We start from the raw sequence: 16,403 nt of genomic DNA, 5'->3' as shown, positions 1-16,403 counted from the left end.
CGCATCTCTACTAAAAATACAAAATTAGCCAGGCATGGTGGCACATGCCTGTAATCCCAGCTACTCGGGAGGCCAAGGCAGGAGAATCACTTGAACCCAGGAGGCAGAGGTTGCAGTGAGCCGAGATTACGCCATTGCACTCCAGGTTGGACGACGAGCAAAACTCCATCCCCCAAAAAAAAGGAGTTGGAAGTGTCTTTAAGAGGTTAACTAGCCCAGGCGCAGTGGCTCACACCTGTAATCCCAGCACTTTAGGAGCCTGAAGTGGGTGGATCACCTGAGACCAGGAGTTCAAGACCAGCCTGGCCAACATGGCGAAACCCCGTCTCTACCAAAAATACAAAAATTAGCTGGGCGTGGTGTCGTGCGTTTATAATCCCAGCTACTCCAGCCTGGAAAACAGAGCAAGACTCTGTCTCCAAAAAAAAAAAAGAAAGATTAGATAACTTTTTTTTTTTTTTTTTGGAGACAAGGTCTTCCTCTATCACCCAGGCTGGAGTGCAGCAGTGCGATTTTGGCTTACTGCAACCTCCGACTCCCGGGTTCAAGCGATTCTCATGCCTCAGCCTCCCGAGTCGCTGGGATTACAGGCACTTGCCACCAGGCCCAGCTAATTTTTGTATTTTTGGTAGACACAGGATTTCATCATGTTGGCCAGGCTGGTCTTGAACTCCTGACCTCAGGTGATCTGCCCACCTCAGCCTCCCAAAGTGCTGGGATTACAGGCGTGAGCCATTGTACCTGGCCAGGACTTAATTTCTACAACTAGTCAAGTTCTCCAATCTGAATTTGGGTGTTCCTGGTGTTCAGCTCATTCTGGATACCCTTAGCTTTCCCAGACACAGTCTTTTATGGTGGCAGTAGTACAATGCTTCAAGAAATGAAAATTTCCTTAAAATTAGTGATTTGGTCCTGTTACAGATTCCACCAGCACCACCAAGACCTGATTTTGATGCTTCAAGGGAAAAGCTACAGAAGCTTGGTGAAGGAGAAGGGTCAATGACGAAGGAAGAATTCACAAAGATGAAACAGGAACTGGAAGCGTATGTGATTTTTTAATTTTTTTTTGGTTGTTGTTGCCTTTGTTAATTGTGCTTGCTTTAATGCCTTTTTTGGTGTTTTGTGATATCCCATCATTTTAATTGTTTCACCATGGAGACCCTTTCTGGAAGATGTAGGTTTAAGTCGTACAACCAGTATTAATGATCATGATCAGAGCCTACAGGAAAATTATAGAGTAATTGTCTCCACTGTAAAATTATTTAAACTCATATTTGAAATAGACCCTGAAAGTTGAAAATGGAAGATCCAAAAGCTTCTTTTAAAAAAGTAAAAGGTCCAGTCTGTCGTTGGACTTAAGGGGAAAAAGAAATAGAGAACATGACTTTTTAAAGTAGAATAGTCATTGTTGTTTTTTTTTCTATTTACAAAGCCTTAGTCACTACCAATCTAGTTCTCTTTTTTCAATATGGACATATTGCCATGCTTCTCAAAAGAGAATGTACTGAGCAACTGCATATATTCTGTTTTCTTAAAAACTGCATATGTACGTAGTGTGAATTATCACAGTTTTTTCAAGAATCTAATACATTTCTAGTATATATGAAACTAATAGTCATTTAATGAAAAACAGTTTTTAACTATTCTCTAGTTACTTTGCTTCTATATTCTTTTCCCTTTGGGCAGAAGCCACAGGCAGAGAAAAGAAGAAAAGGAAATTATGTGCAGGTTGAGTATCACTTATGCAGAATGCCTGGGAGGACATTTTGGATTTTAATTTTTTTTTGGAGTATTTGCATTATATTTACTGGTTGAGCATCCCTAATCTGAAATCTGAAATGTTCTGATGAATATTTCCTTTGAGCATCATGTCTTCATTTAAAAAATTTCAGATTTTGGAGTACTTTGGATTTCAGATTTTCGGGTAGGGATACTCAACCCATATTTCGTTTTTAGTGTATTTGCTGAAAACACAGAATCTTTCCCCTTTCATTAAACATTTGGAGTAATTTTGGATTTGCTGGATATGTTTCTCTATTTTGAGAGTTGTATAAGGAAATAATTTTCCTTAGTTATCACCTCTGTCACTTTTTCTGGTCATTTCTCCCCTTCATGCATTTCCTCTTCTCTTCTTCCACTAGTTTTAGTTTTTAGTTATATATTCACACTGCTGCTATACTCCTCTTCAGGATGCTAAACTCCTGAAAAGATAAATCAGCAAAGCAGGTCTTGGATGCAAGCAGTGGTCTGATAGCAGACAGATACATATTCAAAGTTTGTAAGACTGAAAACTGGAAATGAGCAGAGTGCATTAATATCAAAGAAACTGTGATTTTCCAGTGGCCCTGATCATGATTCTTTTGTGGTCTGGTTAGGGGTTGGATAACAGAGAACCTTGGGTTTATTCTACTGCTACCTCCATCCTCTGCATCCTTCTTTTTTGTCTTCACTGAATGACTACCCTCACAGAGATCAAACTTCTCCCAACATTGGTCCTGCTGGTTTGCTGGTATGTAAAACTTACCCTTCTTGCACGTAGTTGAAGCAAGAATATCAGGCCTTTTCCTTGAATGTTTTTTTTTTCCCCCAAACTGACATGTATTACTTTGCGGTCTCTGGGATTCACTGCTGGTATTAAAATATTTTGAACACATTTCTTTGGTGTAATGACAAAAAAAATCAGTTTCTTCATAGTGTGTTTCTTGTGTGTTTGGGTAGTTAGATGAAAATAATTATTAACGTTGAAAATATGCTCACAGAGGTTTGGGTTTTAATTTTTTTTGTACTAAGTTGTTTAAAAGTAGTAATTGGATATTGAATCATCAAGATTCTATCAAATAATTTGTAGCATACTTTCTGTAGAGCTGAGAACAAGCAGCCCTATAGTTAACTTTAACATCAACTTGCATAAGTAAGAAAAATTTGTAAAACTTAAAAATATTAACATTTAGATATAAATATTATTAACTGGCATGAAACCTTTTTCAAAGCTGGGTTTTATGTATTTCATTAACAGTTCAACTAAAACCCTTGTTTACATGAATTATATCTTTGTCTCTCTAATTTTGCATTTGGAATAATCCAAAGAGTATTTTCTGAAAAAAATTGTTGCAGGTGACTTTTTAGTTGATGGAGTTTTTTACCTTTAATTTTGTATATTGTTTCTAGTGAATATTTGGCAATATTCAAGAAGACAGTTGCGATGCATGAAGTGTTCCTGTGTCGTGTGGCAGCACATCCTATTTTGAGAAAAGATTTAAATTTCCATGTCTTCTTGGAATATAATCAAGATGTGAGTATCACATTGATTGGTGGTCAAGTTTTCTTTTTTTTTTTTTTTTGAGACGGAATCTTGCTGTGTCTCCCAGGCTGGAGTACAGTGGCATGATCTTGGCTTACTGCAAGTTCCGCCTCCTGGGTTCACGCCATTCTCCTGCCTCAGCCTCCCTAGTAGCTGGGACTACAGGCGCCTGCCACCAAGCCCAGCTAATTTTTTCTATTTTGAAGTAAAGACGGGGTTTCACCGTGTTAGCCAGAATGGTCTCGATCTCCTGACCTCATGATCCACCCACCTCGGCCTCCCAAAGTGCTGGGATTACAGGCGTGAGCCACTGCGCCCGGCCCAAGTTTTCTTTTTCTTTTTTTTTTTTTTAAGACAGAGTCTCGCTCTGTCGCCCAGGCTGGAGTGCAGTGGCACAATCTCGGCTCACCGCAAGCTCCGCCTCCTGGGTTCACACCATTCTCCCGCCTCAGCCCTCCCGAGTAACTGCGACTACAGGCGCCCGCCACCATGCCCGGCTAATTTTTTGTATTTTTAGTAGAGACAGAGTTTCACTGTGTTAGCCAGGATGGTCTCAATCTCCTGACCTCGTGATCCGCCCGCCTCGGCCTCCCAAAGTGCTGGGGTTACAGGTGTGAGCCACTGTGCCGGGCCCCAAGTTTTCTTTTTAAAGAGTCATTGGAAAAGGCAAGAGTAGTTAGAAAAGGCTCAAGGCCTTTTTTTTAGAATGTTTGTATTTTTCTTTTTTTCTTTTTTTTTGAGACAGTCTTGCTCTTTCTCCAGGCTGAAGTGCCGTGGCGCAATCTCGGCTCACTGCGATCTCCTCCTCCCAGGTTCAAGTGATTCTCGTGCCTCGGCCTCCCGAGTAGCTGGGACTACAGGCGCATGCCGCCATGCCCACCTAATTTTTTTTTTTTTGAGACGGAGTTTCGCTCTTGTTTCCCAGGCTAGAGTGCAATGGCGCGACTCGGCTCACCCACAACCTCTGCCTCCTTGGTTCAAGCGATTCTTCTGCCTCAGACTCCCAAGTAGCTGGGATTACAGGAATGCACCACCATGCCAAGATAATTTTTGTATTTTTAGTAGAGACGGTGTTTCTCTATATTGGTCAGGCTGGTCTCAAACTCCTGGCCTCAGGTGATCCGCCCACCTTAGCCTCCCAAAGTGGTGGGATTACAGGCATGAAGCCACCATGCCTGGCTAGTAACATGCTTAACTATCATTCTGTCAATTAATCTACTCAAGTTCTACTGAAATAGCTGCATTACTACTGAAAAAGTGTCACTTAAACTACCTTGAAAAATACAAACAGGCCAGGCGCGGCTCACGCCTCTAATCCCAGCACTTTGGGAGGCTGAGGCAGGTGGATCACCTGAGGTCTGGAGTTTGAGACCAGCCTGGGCAACATGGTGAAACCCCCATCTCTACTAAAAACACAAACATTAGCTGGACGTGGTGGCGCTCGCCTGTAATCCCAGCTGCTTGGGAGGCTGAGACAGGAGAATCACTTGAATGTGGGAGGCGGAGGTTGCAGTGAGCTGAGATTGTGCCACAGCATGGGTGACAGAGTGATATTCTGTCTCAAAAGAGAAAAAAGAGAAAAGAAACTAAAGTTTTTGAGTAAGGATGAGATGCTCAAAGTTTGATTTTAGAAAGCTGTCCCAGGCAACAGAATGGATTGGAATAAGATGAGAATTATTAACTAATACTTCAGTCTAGGAAAGAGATGATGAAGACTTCTACTAGGAGAGTAGGAGTGGAAAGGGACAGTTTTAAGTCATTTGCTGTTAGAATTTGAGCTATGAGAGAAAGGAAGAAGTTACAAATTTCAAGATTTTAATGAGAAGTATGGAATTTTAGGGAACATGTCGGAGACAGAGAGACTGTTCAGATGAAGGGGCCACAAATCAAAGAGGGAAGACAGAAATTTTGGAGATTAGATGTGGTTTTTTTTGTTTTTTTTTTTTTGAGACAGAGTCTTGCTCTGTTGCCCAGGCTGGAGTACGGTGGTGTGATCTTGGCTCAGTGCAACCTCTGCCTCCCAGGTGCAAGCGATTCTCCAGCCTCAGCCTCCCGAGTAGCTGGGATTACAGGCACGTTTCACCATGCCCGGCTAATTTTTTTTTTTTTTTAGACGGAGTTTCGCCCTTGTTGTCCAGGCTGGAATGCAATGGTGCGATCTTGGCTCATGGCAACCTCTGCCTCCTGGGTTCAAAAGATTCTCTTGCCTCAGTCTCCCTAGTAGCTGGGATTATAGGCGGATGCCACGACGTCCAGCTAATTTTAGTATTTTTAGTAGAGGGTTTTACCATGTTGGTCAAGGCTAGTTTTGAACTCCTGACCTCAGGTGATCCACCCACCTTGGCCTCCCAAAGTGCTGGGATTACAGGCGTGAGCCACTGTGCCCAGCCCAGAGATTAGATTATAATGAGCACTGTGTTAGACTCATCTAATGTGAGGTTACAGTTACAGTCTCCATGTAAGGAAATGATGTGGGCAATTGGATATAACATATAAGGTTAAGGAAAGAGCTTACGGGTAGTATTCTAGTCTGTTTGGCTGCTATAACAAAATACCTTAGACTGGGTAATTTATAAACAACAGAATTTATCATTTACAGTTCTGGAGAATGGGAAGCCCAAGATCAGCGTGCTAGCAGATTGCGTGTCTGGTGAGGGCCCTCTGCTTCATAGGTGGCCCTTTTTGTTTTGTCCTCACATAGCAGAAGGAAGGGGCAAGAGGGTAACATTCCCTCAGCCTGTTTTATAAGGACTAATCCCATTTATGAAGGCTCCACCCTCATGACCTAATCACTTCTCAAAAGCCCCACCTATTTTTAAGAGATGGAGTCTTGCTGTATTGCCCAGGCTGAAATGCAGTGGCTATTCACAGGTGCAGTTGTAGCACATTGCAGCCTCAAACTCCTGGCGTCAAGTGATCCTCCCACCTCAGCCTCCTAAGTAGCTGGGACTCCAGGCACCAGCCACTGTGCCTGGCTCAGGCCCACCTCTTAATTATGATTACCTTGAGGGTTAAGCTTCAAGATATGGGCCAGTCGTGGTGGCTCATGCCTGTAATCCCAGCACTTTGGGAGGCCAAGGTGGTTGGATCACCTGAGGTCAGGAGTTCAAGACCACTCTGACCAACACAGTGAAATCCCATCTCTACTAAAAATAGTCGGGCATGATGGTACATGCCTGTGGTCCCAGCTACTCGGGAGGCTGAGGCAGGAAAATTGCTTGAACCCAGAAGGCAGATGTTGCAGTGAGCCGAGATCACGCCACTGCACTTCAGCCTGGATGACAGAGGGAGACAGTGTCTCAAAAAAAATTTGTTTTCAGCGTATTAATTTTAGGGGGACACATACATTCAGACCATAGCGGTAGTGATAGAGATCTGTGAGTCATTTACATAAAGGTGGGCATTGGAGCAATGGAAGTATGCGGGGATTAGACGGATTGCTCTTTATGGGGTACCCTGATACAGCAAGTGCTAGGAGTCAAAGAGTTAGCTGCTGCTTGTTGGTTTTGCCCTTGGAGAACCATTCATGTTGTTCAAAGTCATCTTTTTTGTGTCCCTTGTGCTATAAATTGCTGACCCCAAAAGCCAGACGAGATACTTGGATTGAGTTCAGAGTTCCAAATGTGTAGGATATATATTCAGAGTTACTGCGGAATCATACAATGGTATATTGTGCCCCAATAAATTTCACATGTTTAAAGGAACTCCCGAGCTAAAATTTTAATTGTCTATTAAAATTTTATATAGCAGTGTTTGACAAAATATGGTGAGAGGGCTGCTTGCAACAGAATTATCAGATATGCTCATAAAATGTGAAATATCTAGGCCTTCTTGTAGACCAGCTGAACCTGAATCTTTGAGAGTGAGTCCTGAATATCTATATTATTACCAAACTCCTTTTTTATGCCCTAAAATTTGAAAATCATTGATGTGCATGATGAAATTGCCACTTTATTAAGATTAAAAACTAAGATCCTTTTGAGATTGCCATTTAAATATCAAAGAATAAAGGAGGCACTGCTTTCCATTTGTAACCTTAAAAAATGTTAAATTACCTTTCTTTCAGTTGAGTGTGCGAGGAAAAAATAAAAAAGAGAAACTTGAAGACTTCTTTAAAAACATGGTTAAATCAGCAGATGGAGTAATCGTTTCAGGAGTAAAGGTAAGATTTTATTTGATTAACTGTGGTATTAGTTGAGACTTCTTTTAAAAGGGAGATAGATTGAGATTTCAGATGTGCAGAATTAGAGTAAAAGACATTTGGACGGTTAGAATCTTTAGTCCTAGGAACAGGAGGAATCCCCCTGACCTAGATTCCTCTCTTTAGAGCATTCCCTTCTGCAACGGATGAGAAGTCTTAAGCCAAGGGAACTTGCCCAACTGGAGCCCACACCCCTTCCCTTCACATCAGACCAGGTTCCAGGTTTCTAGAATCCCCTGTTTCCCTACCCAAATCCCAAGCCTTGCAGTTCCTATGTGGGCAGCTTCCTGAGTTCATGCCATTCGTGTGTATTCCATGAGTGGTTAAGGGGTTACCATGGGGCAGGTGGGTGGAGGGGTGGGACAGGGTACAATTTGGAATGTCCACCCGCATGCATATGACATCCTCCTAGATGCAGGACAGACAGAGCTGCAGAGTGTACCAAGAGGTACTGCTTCTGTTTCTACATTTAACATTTAGCCTTGGAAATGTTAGGGGCAGACCTAGGTTCAGCTTTGGAGTTGGAAGATCTCAGTTGAGGCCGGGCACGGTGGCCCATGCCTGTAATCCCAGCACTTTGGGAGGCCAAGGTGGGTGGATCATTTGAGGTCAGGAGTTTTCGAGACCAACCTGGCCAACATGGTGAAACCTCGTCTCTACTAAAAATACAAAAATTAGCTGGGCGGTAGTCCTGCGTGCCTGTAATCCCAGCTACTCGGGAGGCTAAGGAACCTAGGAGGCGGAGGTTGCCGTGAGCTGAGATTTTGCCACTGCACTACAGCCTGGGCGACAGTGAGACCCTGTCTCTGTTGTCCTTGGGAAAAGTTACTTTCTTTTCTTTTTCTGGATCTCAGTTTTTCCATTTTCTCTTTTTTTTTTTCTGAGATAGGGTCTTGCTCTGTTGCCCAGGCTGGAGTGCAGTGGCATAATCTCGGCTCACTGCAACCTCTGCCTCCCAGGTTCAAGCAATTCTCCTGCCTCACTCTCCTAAGTAGCTGGGATTACAGGCACGTGCCACCACGCCCGGCTAATTTTTGTATTTTTAGTAGAGACGGGGTTTCACCATGTTGGCCAGGCTGGTTTCGAACTCTTGACCTCGTGATCTGTCTGCCTCAGCCTCCCAAAGTGCTGGGATTACAGGTGTGAACCACTGCGCCCAGCCAGATTTTCCATTTTCAAAATAGGGTTAATAATATTACACACCTTGCTTACTTATTAAAAAGATTGAATGAGATAATATGTGTGGAAAACACCTATATTTTTCTTTTTCTTTTTTATTTTTTTTTTGAGACAGAGTCTCGCTCTATCGCCCAGGCTGGAGTGCAGTGGCGCGATCTTGGCCCACTGCAAACTCCGCCTCCTGGGTTCACACCATTCTGCCTCAGCCTCCCGAGTAGCTGGGACTACAGGTGCCCGCCACCACGCCCAGCTAATTTTTTTGTATTTTTAGTAGAAATAGGGTTTCACTGTGTTAGCCAAGATGGTCTCCATCTCCTGACCTCGTGATCCGCCCACCTTGGCCTCCCTTGGCCTCCCAAAGTGCTGGGATTACAGGCGTGAGCCACCACGCCTGGCCGAAAACACCTATATTTTTCTTAATGATGTTCTAAAAATGGTATAAGAGTTGATTTATCTGAAGATTCTTACCATTAAAATATGAGAAAAATGTTTATATTATCAAGCAAATACTAGGAAAAAAAGAATGCAGCTTTGTCATCATTGCCTGTTTTTATAGACACATCCATAATAAAATCAGTGTGTAGAGTACTACTTGATTTATACTCTGATTTTTCAGAGACAAGTCAGTAGATACTTGACAGTGCATGTGCTGTGGCTGCTTTCCAAGAAGGACTCAGCTTACTTCCATTTGATGCTGCTTATGCATTAATATCAACCATTTTTCTTAGCCGTTAAATGTAAACCACTATGTTGATTATAATTTTGATAATTTTATTAATAAAGTAATAACATTTTTGAACACTTATAATGTGTTGATTGGTAGCCCACATTTTCTTGTGTGATCTTCACAACAACCCTGCCAGTTAGTTTTATCCATATTTTTACAATTAAGAAAACTGTGGCCAGGCGCGGTGGCTCACGCCTATAATCCTAGCACTTTGGGAGGCCAAGGCAGGCGGATCACCTGAGGTCGAGAGTTCGAGACCAGCCTGACCAACATGGAGAAACCCTGTCTCTACTAAAAATACAAAATTAGCCAGGCATGGTGGCGCGTGGCTGTAATCCCAGCTACTCGGGAGGTTTTTGAGGCAGGAGAATTGCCTGAACCCCGGAGGCGGAGGTTGCAGTGAGCCAAGATTGTGCCATTGCACTCCAGCCTGGTTGAAAGAGAGAGAACTGTTACATATTATGAATTATGAATTTCATTTTAATATTTATTTTTTACTTTATTTTGTGTTTTGAGACAGGGTCTTTTCTCTGTTGCCTTAGGCTGCTGTGCAGTGCCCCAGTCTGGGCTCACTGCAACCTCTGCCTCCCAGGCTCAGGCGATCCTCCCACTTCAACCTCCCAAGTAGCTGGAACTATAGGTACGTGCCATCACACCCAGCTAATTTTTGTATTTTTTGTAGAGACAGAGTTTTGCCATGTTGCCCAGGCTGAACTCCTGGGCTCAAGTGATCTGCCCACCTCGGCCTCCCCAAAGTGCTGGGATTACAGGTGTGAGCCACCTGTAATTACAGATTTCAGTGACATTTTGTCAGTACTGACTCTTGCTGCTTGTGTTCTGTTGATATGGGTCTCCAATTATATCCTGTCAGCAGATGCTTTTTCACTTAATGATTGGTAATGTAGAAGGAGGTAAAATACAATTAATTTTATTTTTGTGCCAGGTGCAATGGCTCACTCCTATAATCCTAACACTTTGGGAGGCTGAGGCAGGTGGATCACTTGAACTCAGGAGTTTAAGACCAGCCTGGGCAACATGACAAAACCCTGTCTGTATAAAAAATACAAAAATTAGCTTGGCGTTGTGGCATGCACCTATAGTCCCAGCTACTTGGGATGCTGAGTCAGGAGGATTGCTTGAGCCAGGGAGGTTGAGGCTGCAGTGAGCCACGTTTGCACCACTGCAGTCCAGCCTGGATTACAAAGCAAGACTCTGTCTGAAGATAATAATTTTTATTTTTAATGTATATCTAGCTTTATTTCAAAAAAAAAAAATGAACGAACATTTCTTTTGGAAGACAGTGGTTAATCATATTGTTGCTCTCAGATAGTTTGGCCAGGTTCCTCAGTGCAGTCAGAAAGGGCCTTAATGACTAAGGCTAGGCAGCCTTCAGGAACGGCCAGTAGAATATATAACAGGCCAAGAAAAATAGATTTTCACTTCCGTCCACCAGAATTGTTTTCTTTTTCCTTAAAAGCAATTGATCACTTCTGCTGGCAATAATATGTTTATTGAAGAGCAAAATTACAGAGGCAGATCACAAATAAGAACATGTTTCAGAGTATAATATGTGAGGCCAAGTGAGGTGGCTCACGCCTGTAATCCCAGCACTTTAGCACTTCGGGAGGCCGAGGCAGGTGGATCACTTGAGGTCAGAAACTTGAGACCAGGTGGCCAACATGTCGAAACCCTGTCTCTACTAAAAAATACAAAAATTAGGCCGGGCGCGGTGGCTCACATCTATAATTCCAGCACTTTGGGAGGCTGAGGCGGGCGGATCATGAGGTGAGGAGTTCGAGACCAGCTTGACCAACATGGTGAAACCCTGTCTCTACTAAAAATACAAAAAGAAAAAAATTAGCTGGGCGTGGTGGTGCTTGCCTGTATTCTCAGCTACTCAGGAGGCTGAGGTAGGAGAATCACTTGAACCCAGGAGACTGAGGTTGCAGTGAGCCAAGATCGCACCACTGCACTCCAGCCTGGTGACAGAGCGAGACTCTGCCTAAAAAAAAAAAAAAAAGAAAAAAATTAGCTGGGTGTGGTGGTGCGCACCTGTAGTCCCAGCTATTGGGACGCTGAGGCAGGAGAATCGCTTGAACCCGGGAGGCAGAGGTTGCAGTGAACCAAGATCACGCCACTGCACTCCAGCCTAGGTGACAGAGTGAGACTCCATCTCAAAAAAAAAAAAAAAAGAGTACAGCATGTGAACTTGGACCTATATGGGGGGCACTAAGCCTTCAGTTACAAAGTCATGGAAGATTTCTTACTTGATAGATAGAAATGCATGTCTATTAAAGCCTTGTTGGTGAAATTAGTATAATAACATCTGACTGAGGATAGCTGTGCTATTTTACTGATGATCTTTTATATTTATAATGATAAAGTTATTTATATATAAAACTAAAGCAAATAAGTGAAAAAAGTTTATATTTTCTTTTGATCTTATAGGATGTAGATGATTTCTTTGAGCATGAACGAACATTTCTTTTGGAATATCATAACCGAGTTAAGGATGCATCTGCTAAATCTGATAGAATGACAAGATCCCACAAAAGTAAGATTTTTCTGTGGCTAAAGCTTATATCTTTTAATGAAATAATTATAAAGTTCATATTATAGTTTGAAAAAGTCTTAATATAGAGCAGTAGATCTCAAACTGGTCTGTTGGAGCCTACGCTCCATGGCCGTTTTATAGTGAGCCTGTGAGGTCAAAACTATTTTCAGCTGGGCACAGTGGCTCACGCCTGTGATCACAACACTTTCAGAGGCTGAAGCGGGAATATCACTTGAGCCCAGGAATTCAAGACCAGCCTGAGCAACAGAGTAAGATCCTGTTTGTATTGCACCAGCCTAATACAAAAAATAAAATTAGCCAGACATGGTGGCTCACGGCTGTGGTCCCAGCTACTAGGAAAGCTAAGGTGGGAGGATGCCTTGGGCCTGGGAGGTCGAGGCCGCAGTGAGCTGTGATCGATCGTACCACCACACTTCAGTCTGGGTGACAGAGTGAGACTGTCTAGACAGCAACAAAACAACAACTGTTTTTATAATGATACTGTGATAGTTTTTGCCTTTTTCACCATGTTGACATTTACACTGATGGTGGATAAAGCTGCTGCTGCGTAATTACATACAAATCAAGTCAGTGGCAACAAACTGGACTAGTAGTCTCTAAATTCTTTCCGGCCATGCACTTGGCTTTTTTTCTTTTGCTTTTTTTGAGACGGAGTCTCTATCACCCAGGCTGGAGTGCAGCGGTGCAATCTCAGCTCACTGCAGCAACCTCAGCCGCCCGAGTTCAAGCAGTTCTCCTGCCTCAGCCTCCCAAGTAGCTGGGATTACAGGCACCTGCCACTGCGTCCGGCTAATTTTTGTATTTTTAGTAGAGATGGGGTTTCACAGTCTTGGCCAGGATGGTCTTGAACTCCTGACGTCATGATCCACCCACCTTGGCCTCGCAAAGTGCAGGGATTGCAGGTGTGAACCACCGCACCCGGCCACTTGCAATTTTTAAAACATGTGACTTTCACTTAAGAATGCCCTTGATGAAACAGTAAAAATTGATTGTAATCTCTACCCTTGAGTATACATTTTTAAATATTCTGAGTGATGAAATAGGAGGTATGCGTAAAGCACTTTGGCTACATACTCAAGTATGATGGTTGTCTGGAAAAGCATTTTAGTGATTGAGTTGTGATTGAACTAGCTAATTTTTTCATAGAACACTACTTTTAAAGAATGACTGATAAACTATGTTTATGAATATTTGGCAAATGTTTTCTCAAAAATCAACTAATTATTTAAATTAGAGGAACCTGGCCAAAAATCAATCAGTTATTTCAAGGAAAACAAAGATAGTATTTGTTGCCAATGATAAGTCAAGCTTCAAGCAATAATTAGCATTTTGGAAAACTTTATCTCTCTGACCATGAGTTTACTTCCTAATAGATACTGGACTAGTAGTCTCTATGTTCTTTCCTGCCATGCACTTGCAATTTTTTTTTTTTTTTTTTTTGAGGCAGAGTCTCTGTTGCCCATGCTGGAGTGCAATGGTATGATCTCGTCTCACTGCAGCCTCTGCCACCCAGGTTCAAGCAATTCTCCTGCCTCAGCCTCCCAAGTAGCTGGGATTACAGGCGCCTGCCACCATGCCCGGCTAGATAGGCCAATAAAGACCTATATAGAGATTGATGATGATACCAGTGAATGTGATTTTTTTTTTGAAATTGTACATTGAATTGTGTCACCACTTAGAACATCTGCATAAATCATTGGACCAGTGTTTTCTAAACAGCCAAGTGCATAATGCTGCAAAATCATATATGTAAAAGAACCACTCAAAGTGCAAAATAGACCAGTGAGGGTTTTTTTTTAACAGCTTTGTTGAGTGTAATTGATATCAGTAAGCTGCGGTAATCAAAGTGTACAATTTGGTAAGTTTTGGCATGTGTGAAATCCTTACCACAATCAAAATAATGAACACACACATCACCCCCAAAGTTTTCTTGTGGCCCTTTGAAATCTCTCCCTCTTGCCCTATCCCTAGGCTTTTTGTCACTATAGATTAGTTTGTATTTTCTAGTATTTTATATAAATTGTGTCATACAGTATGTATTCTTTATTGTCTGGCTTTGAAACTCAAAAAACTATTTTGAGATTCATCCAAGTTGTTGTGTATATCGATAGTTCATTTCTTTTTGTTGCTAAGTAGTGTTCCATTAAATGGATATACAACAATTATTTATTTCTAGGTTTGGCTATTACAGATACAATTTATGTGAGCCATTTCTATATAACTTTTTGTATGGACATGCTTTCTTTCTCTTGGTTAATACCTAGAAGTAGAATGTCTGAGTCATGTGGTAAATGAATATTTAACTTTTTAAGAAACTACCAAAATTTTTTTCCACAATGATTGTACCGTTTTGCATTCCCACGAACAGGGCATGAGAGTTCCAGTTGCTCCACATCTTTGCCAACAAAGATAGTCAGTCTTTTTTTTTCCCCAGTGTAATTTGAAGTCTTTTTAACTTTATTCAAGTAGGTCAGTGGTGGTAACTCAGTGTGGTTTAGATTTGTATTGTCCTAATGACTCTTGAGGTTCAACATCTTTTCTTGTGTCCCTTCCTTCAGCTTTATTCTTTTTTTTTTTTTTTTTTTTTTTTTTTGAGACGAAGTCTTGCTCTGTCGCCCAGGCTGCTGGAGTGCAGTGGCGCAATCTCGGCTCACTGCAAGCTCCACCTCCTGGGTTCACGCCATTCTCCTGCCTCAGCCTCCCGAGTACCTGGGACTACAGGCACCCGCCACCACGCCTGGCTAATTTTTTGTATTTTTAATAGAGACAGGGTTTCACCGTGTTAGCCAGGATGGTCTCAATCTCCTGACCTCGTGATCTGCCCACCTCGGCCTCCCAAAGTGCTGGGATTACAGGCATGAGCCACTGCTCCTGGCCCCAGCTTTATTCTTGTTTTTTTGTTGTTGTTGTTGAGACAGGGTCTCGCTCTGTCACCCAGGATGAGTGTATTGGTGCAAACACGGCTCACTGCAGCCTCAATCAATCCTTCCACTTCAGCCTGCTAAGTAGCTGGGACCACAGGCATGCGCCACCATGCCTGGCTAATTTTTGTTGTTGTTGTTGAGGGGGTAGAGACAGGGTCTTGCTATGTTGCTCAGGTTGGTCTTAAACTCCTGGACTCAAGCAGTCCTCTCACCTTGGCCTCCCAAAGGGCTGGGATTACAGACATGAGCCACCAGACTCCTTTTTTTTTTTTTTTTTTTCCCCCTAGACAGGGTCTCTCTCTGTCTATCCAGGCTGGAGTGCAGTGGCACAATCTTGGCTCACTGTACCCCCCACCCCCGTCTCCTGGGTTCAAGTGATTCTCATGCCTCGACCTTCCCCATAGGATTACAGGTGTGCGCCACCAATGCCTGGCTAATTTTTGTATTTTTATTAGAGATGGGGTTTTGCCATATTGCCCAGGCTGGTCTCGAACTCCAGGTTTGAAGTGATCCGCCCACCTCAGCCTCCCAAAGTGCTGGGATTACAGGCGTGAGCCACTGTACCCAATCCCAACTTTATTATTTATCAAAGTTGTTTTTGACCCTTCTTAGAATCTTTATGTTTTCTTTGTTTTTTGTTTTGTTTTGTTTTGTGTTTTTGTTTTTGTTTTTGTGAGACAGAGTCTCATTCTGTTGCCCAGGCTGGAGTGAGTGGCGTGATCTCAGCTCACTGCAACCTGCACCTGCTGGGTTCAAGCAATTCTGCCTCATCCTCATGAGTAGCTGGGATTACAGGCACCCACCACCAAGCCTGGCTAATTTTTGTATTTTTAGTAGAGATGGGGTTTCACCATGTTGGCCAGGCTGGTCTCAAACTCCTGACCTCAGGTGATCTGCCCACGTTGGCCTCCCAAAGTGCTGGGATTACAGGCGTGAGCCACCGCCCTCAGCCCTAGAATCTTTACGTTTTCTTTTTCCTTTTTTTGAGACAGAATCTCACTCTGTCACCAAGACTGGAGGCTGGAGTGCAGTGACGTGATCTTGGCTCACTGCAACCTCCGCCTCACAGGTTCAGGCAATCCTCTTGCCTCAGCCTCCCGAGCAGCTGGAACTACAGATGCATGCCACCACACTTGGCTAATTTTTGCATTTTTAGTAGGGACAGAGTTTTGCCATGTTGGCCAGGCTGGTCTCGAACTCTTGACCTCATGTGATCCACCTGCCTCAGCCTCCCAAAGGAGGGAGCGATTACAGGTGTGAACCACTGCCCTCAGCCCTAGAATCTTTATATTTTCATATGAATTTTAGAATCAGCTGTCTTTTTCTATAAAAGTGCCTGCTGGGATTTTGATTGGGATTGTGTAGATTCTATAGATTAATTTGGAGAGAATTGACATCTTAACAATATTGATCCTTCTGGTACATTAATATAGCATATTTCCACTGAGTCGAGTCTTCGTTAATTTATCTCAGCAGTGTTTTGTAGTTTTCATTGT

General features: G+C 42.8%; 1 protein-coding gene across 10 annotated transcripts in view; it reads left to right on the top strand.

Moving 5' to 3' along the window:
• SNX6 (sorting nexin 6) overlaps positions 1 to 16,403 on the top strand; it is an 87,131-nt gene that overhangs the window by 43,677 nt on the left and 27,051 nt on the right. For all 10 annotated transcript variants that reach the window (XR_010123693.1, XM_063651541.1, XM_063651542.1 and 7 more), the window contains 4 exons: positions 922 to 1,043; positions 3,169 to 3,292; positions 7,368 to 7,463; positions 11,857 to 11,962. Coding sequence is in view for 9 of the 10 variants with exons in the window: in XM_054447899.2 (XP_054303874.1) it covers positions 922 to 1,043; positions 3,169 to 3,292; positions 7,368 to 7,463; positions 11,857 to 11,962 (448 nt within the window). In the remaining variant the exon portion in view is untranslated. The remainder of the gene's footprint in view (positions 1 to 921; positions 1,044 to 3,168; positions 3,293 to 7,367; positions 7,464 to 11,856; positions 11,963 to 16,403) is intronic.

The sequence above is a fragment of the Pongo pygmaeus genome, chromosome 15 (genome assembly GCF_028885625.2).
Source record: "Pongo pygmaeus isolate AG05252 chromosome 15, NHGRI_mPonPyg2-v2.0_pri, whole genome shotgun sequence".
Lineage (NCBI taxonomy): Eukaryota > Metazoa > Chordata > Mammalia > Primates > Hominidae > Pongo > Pongo pygmaeus.
This window is presented reverse-complemented; position numbering and strand designations above follow the sequence as displayed.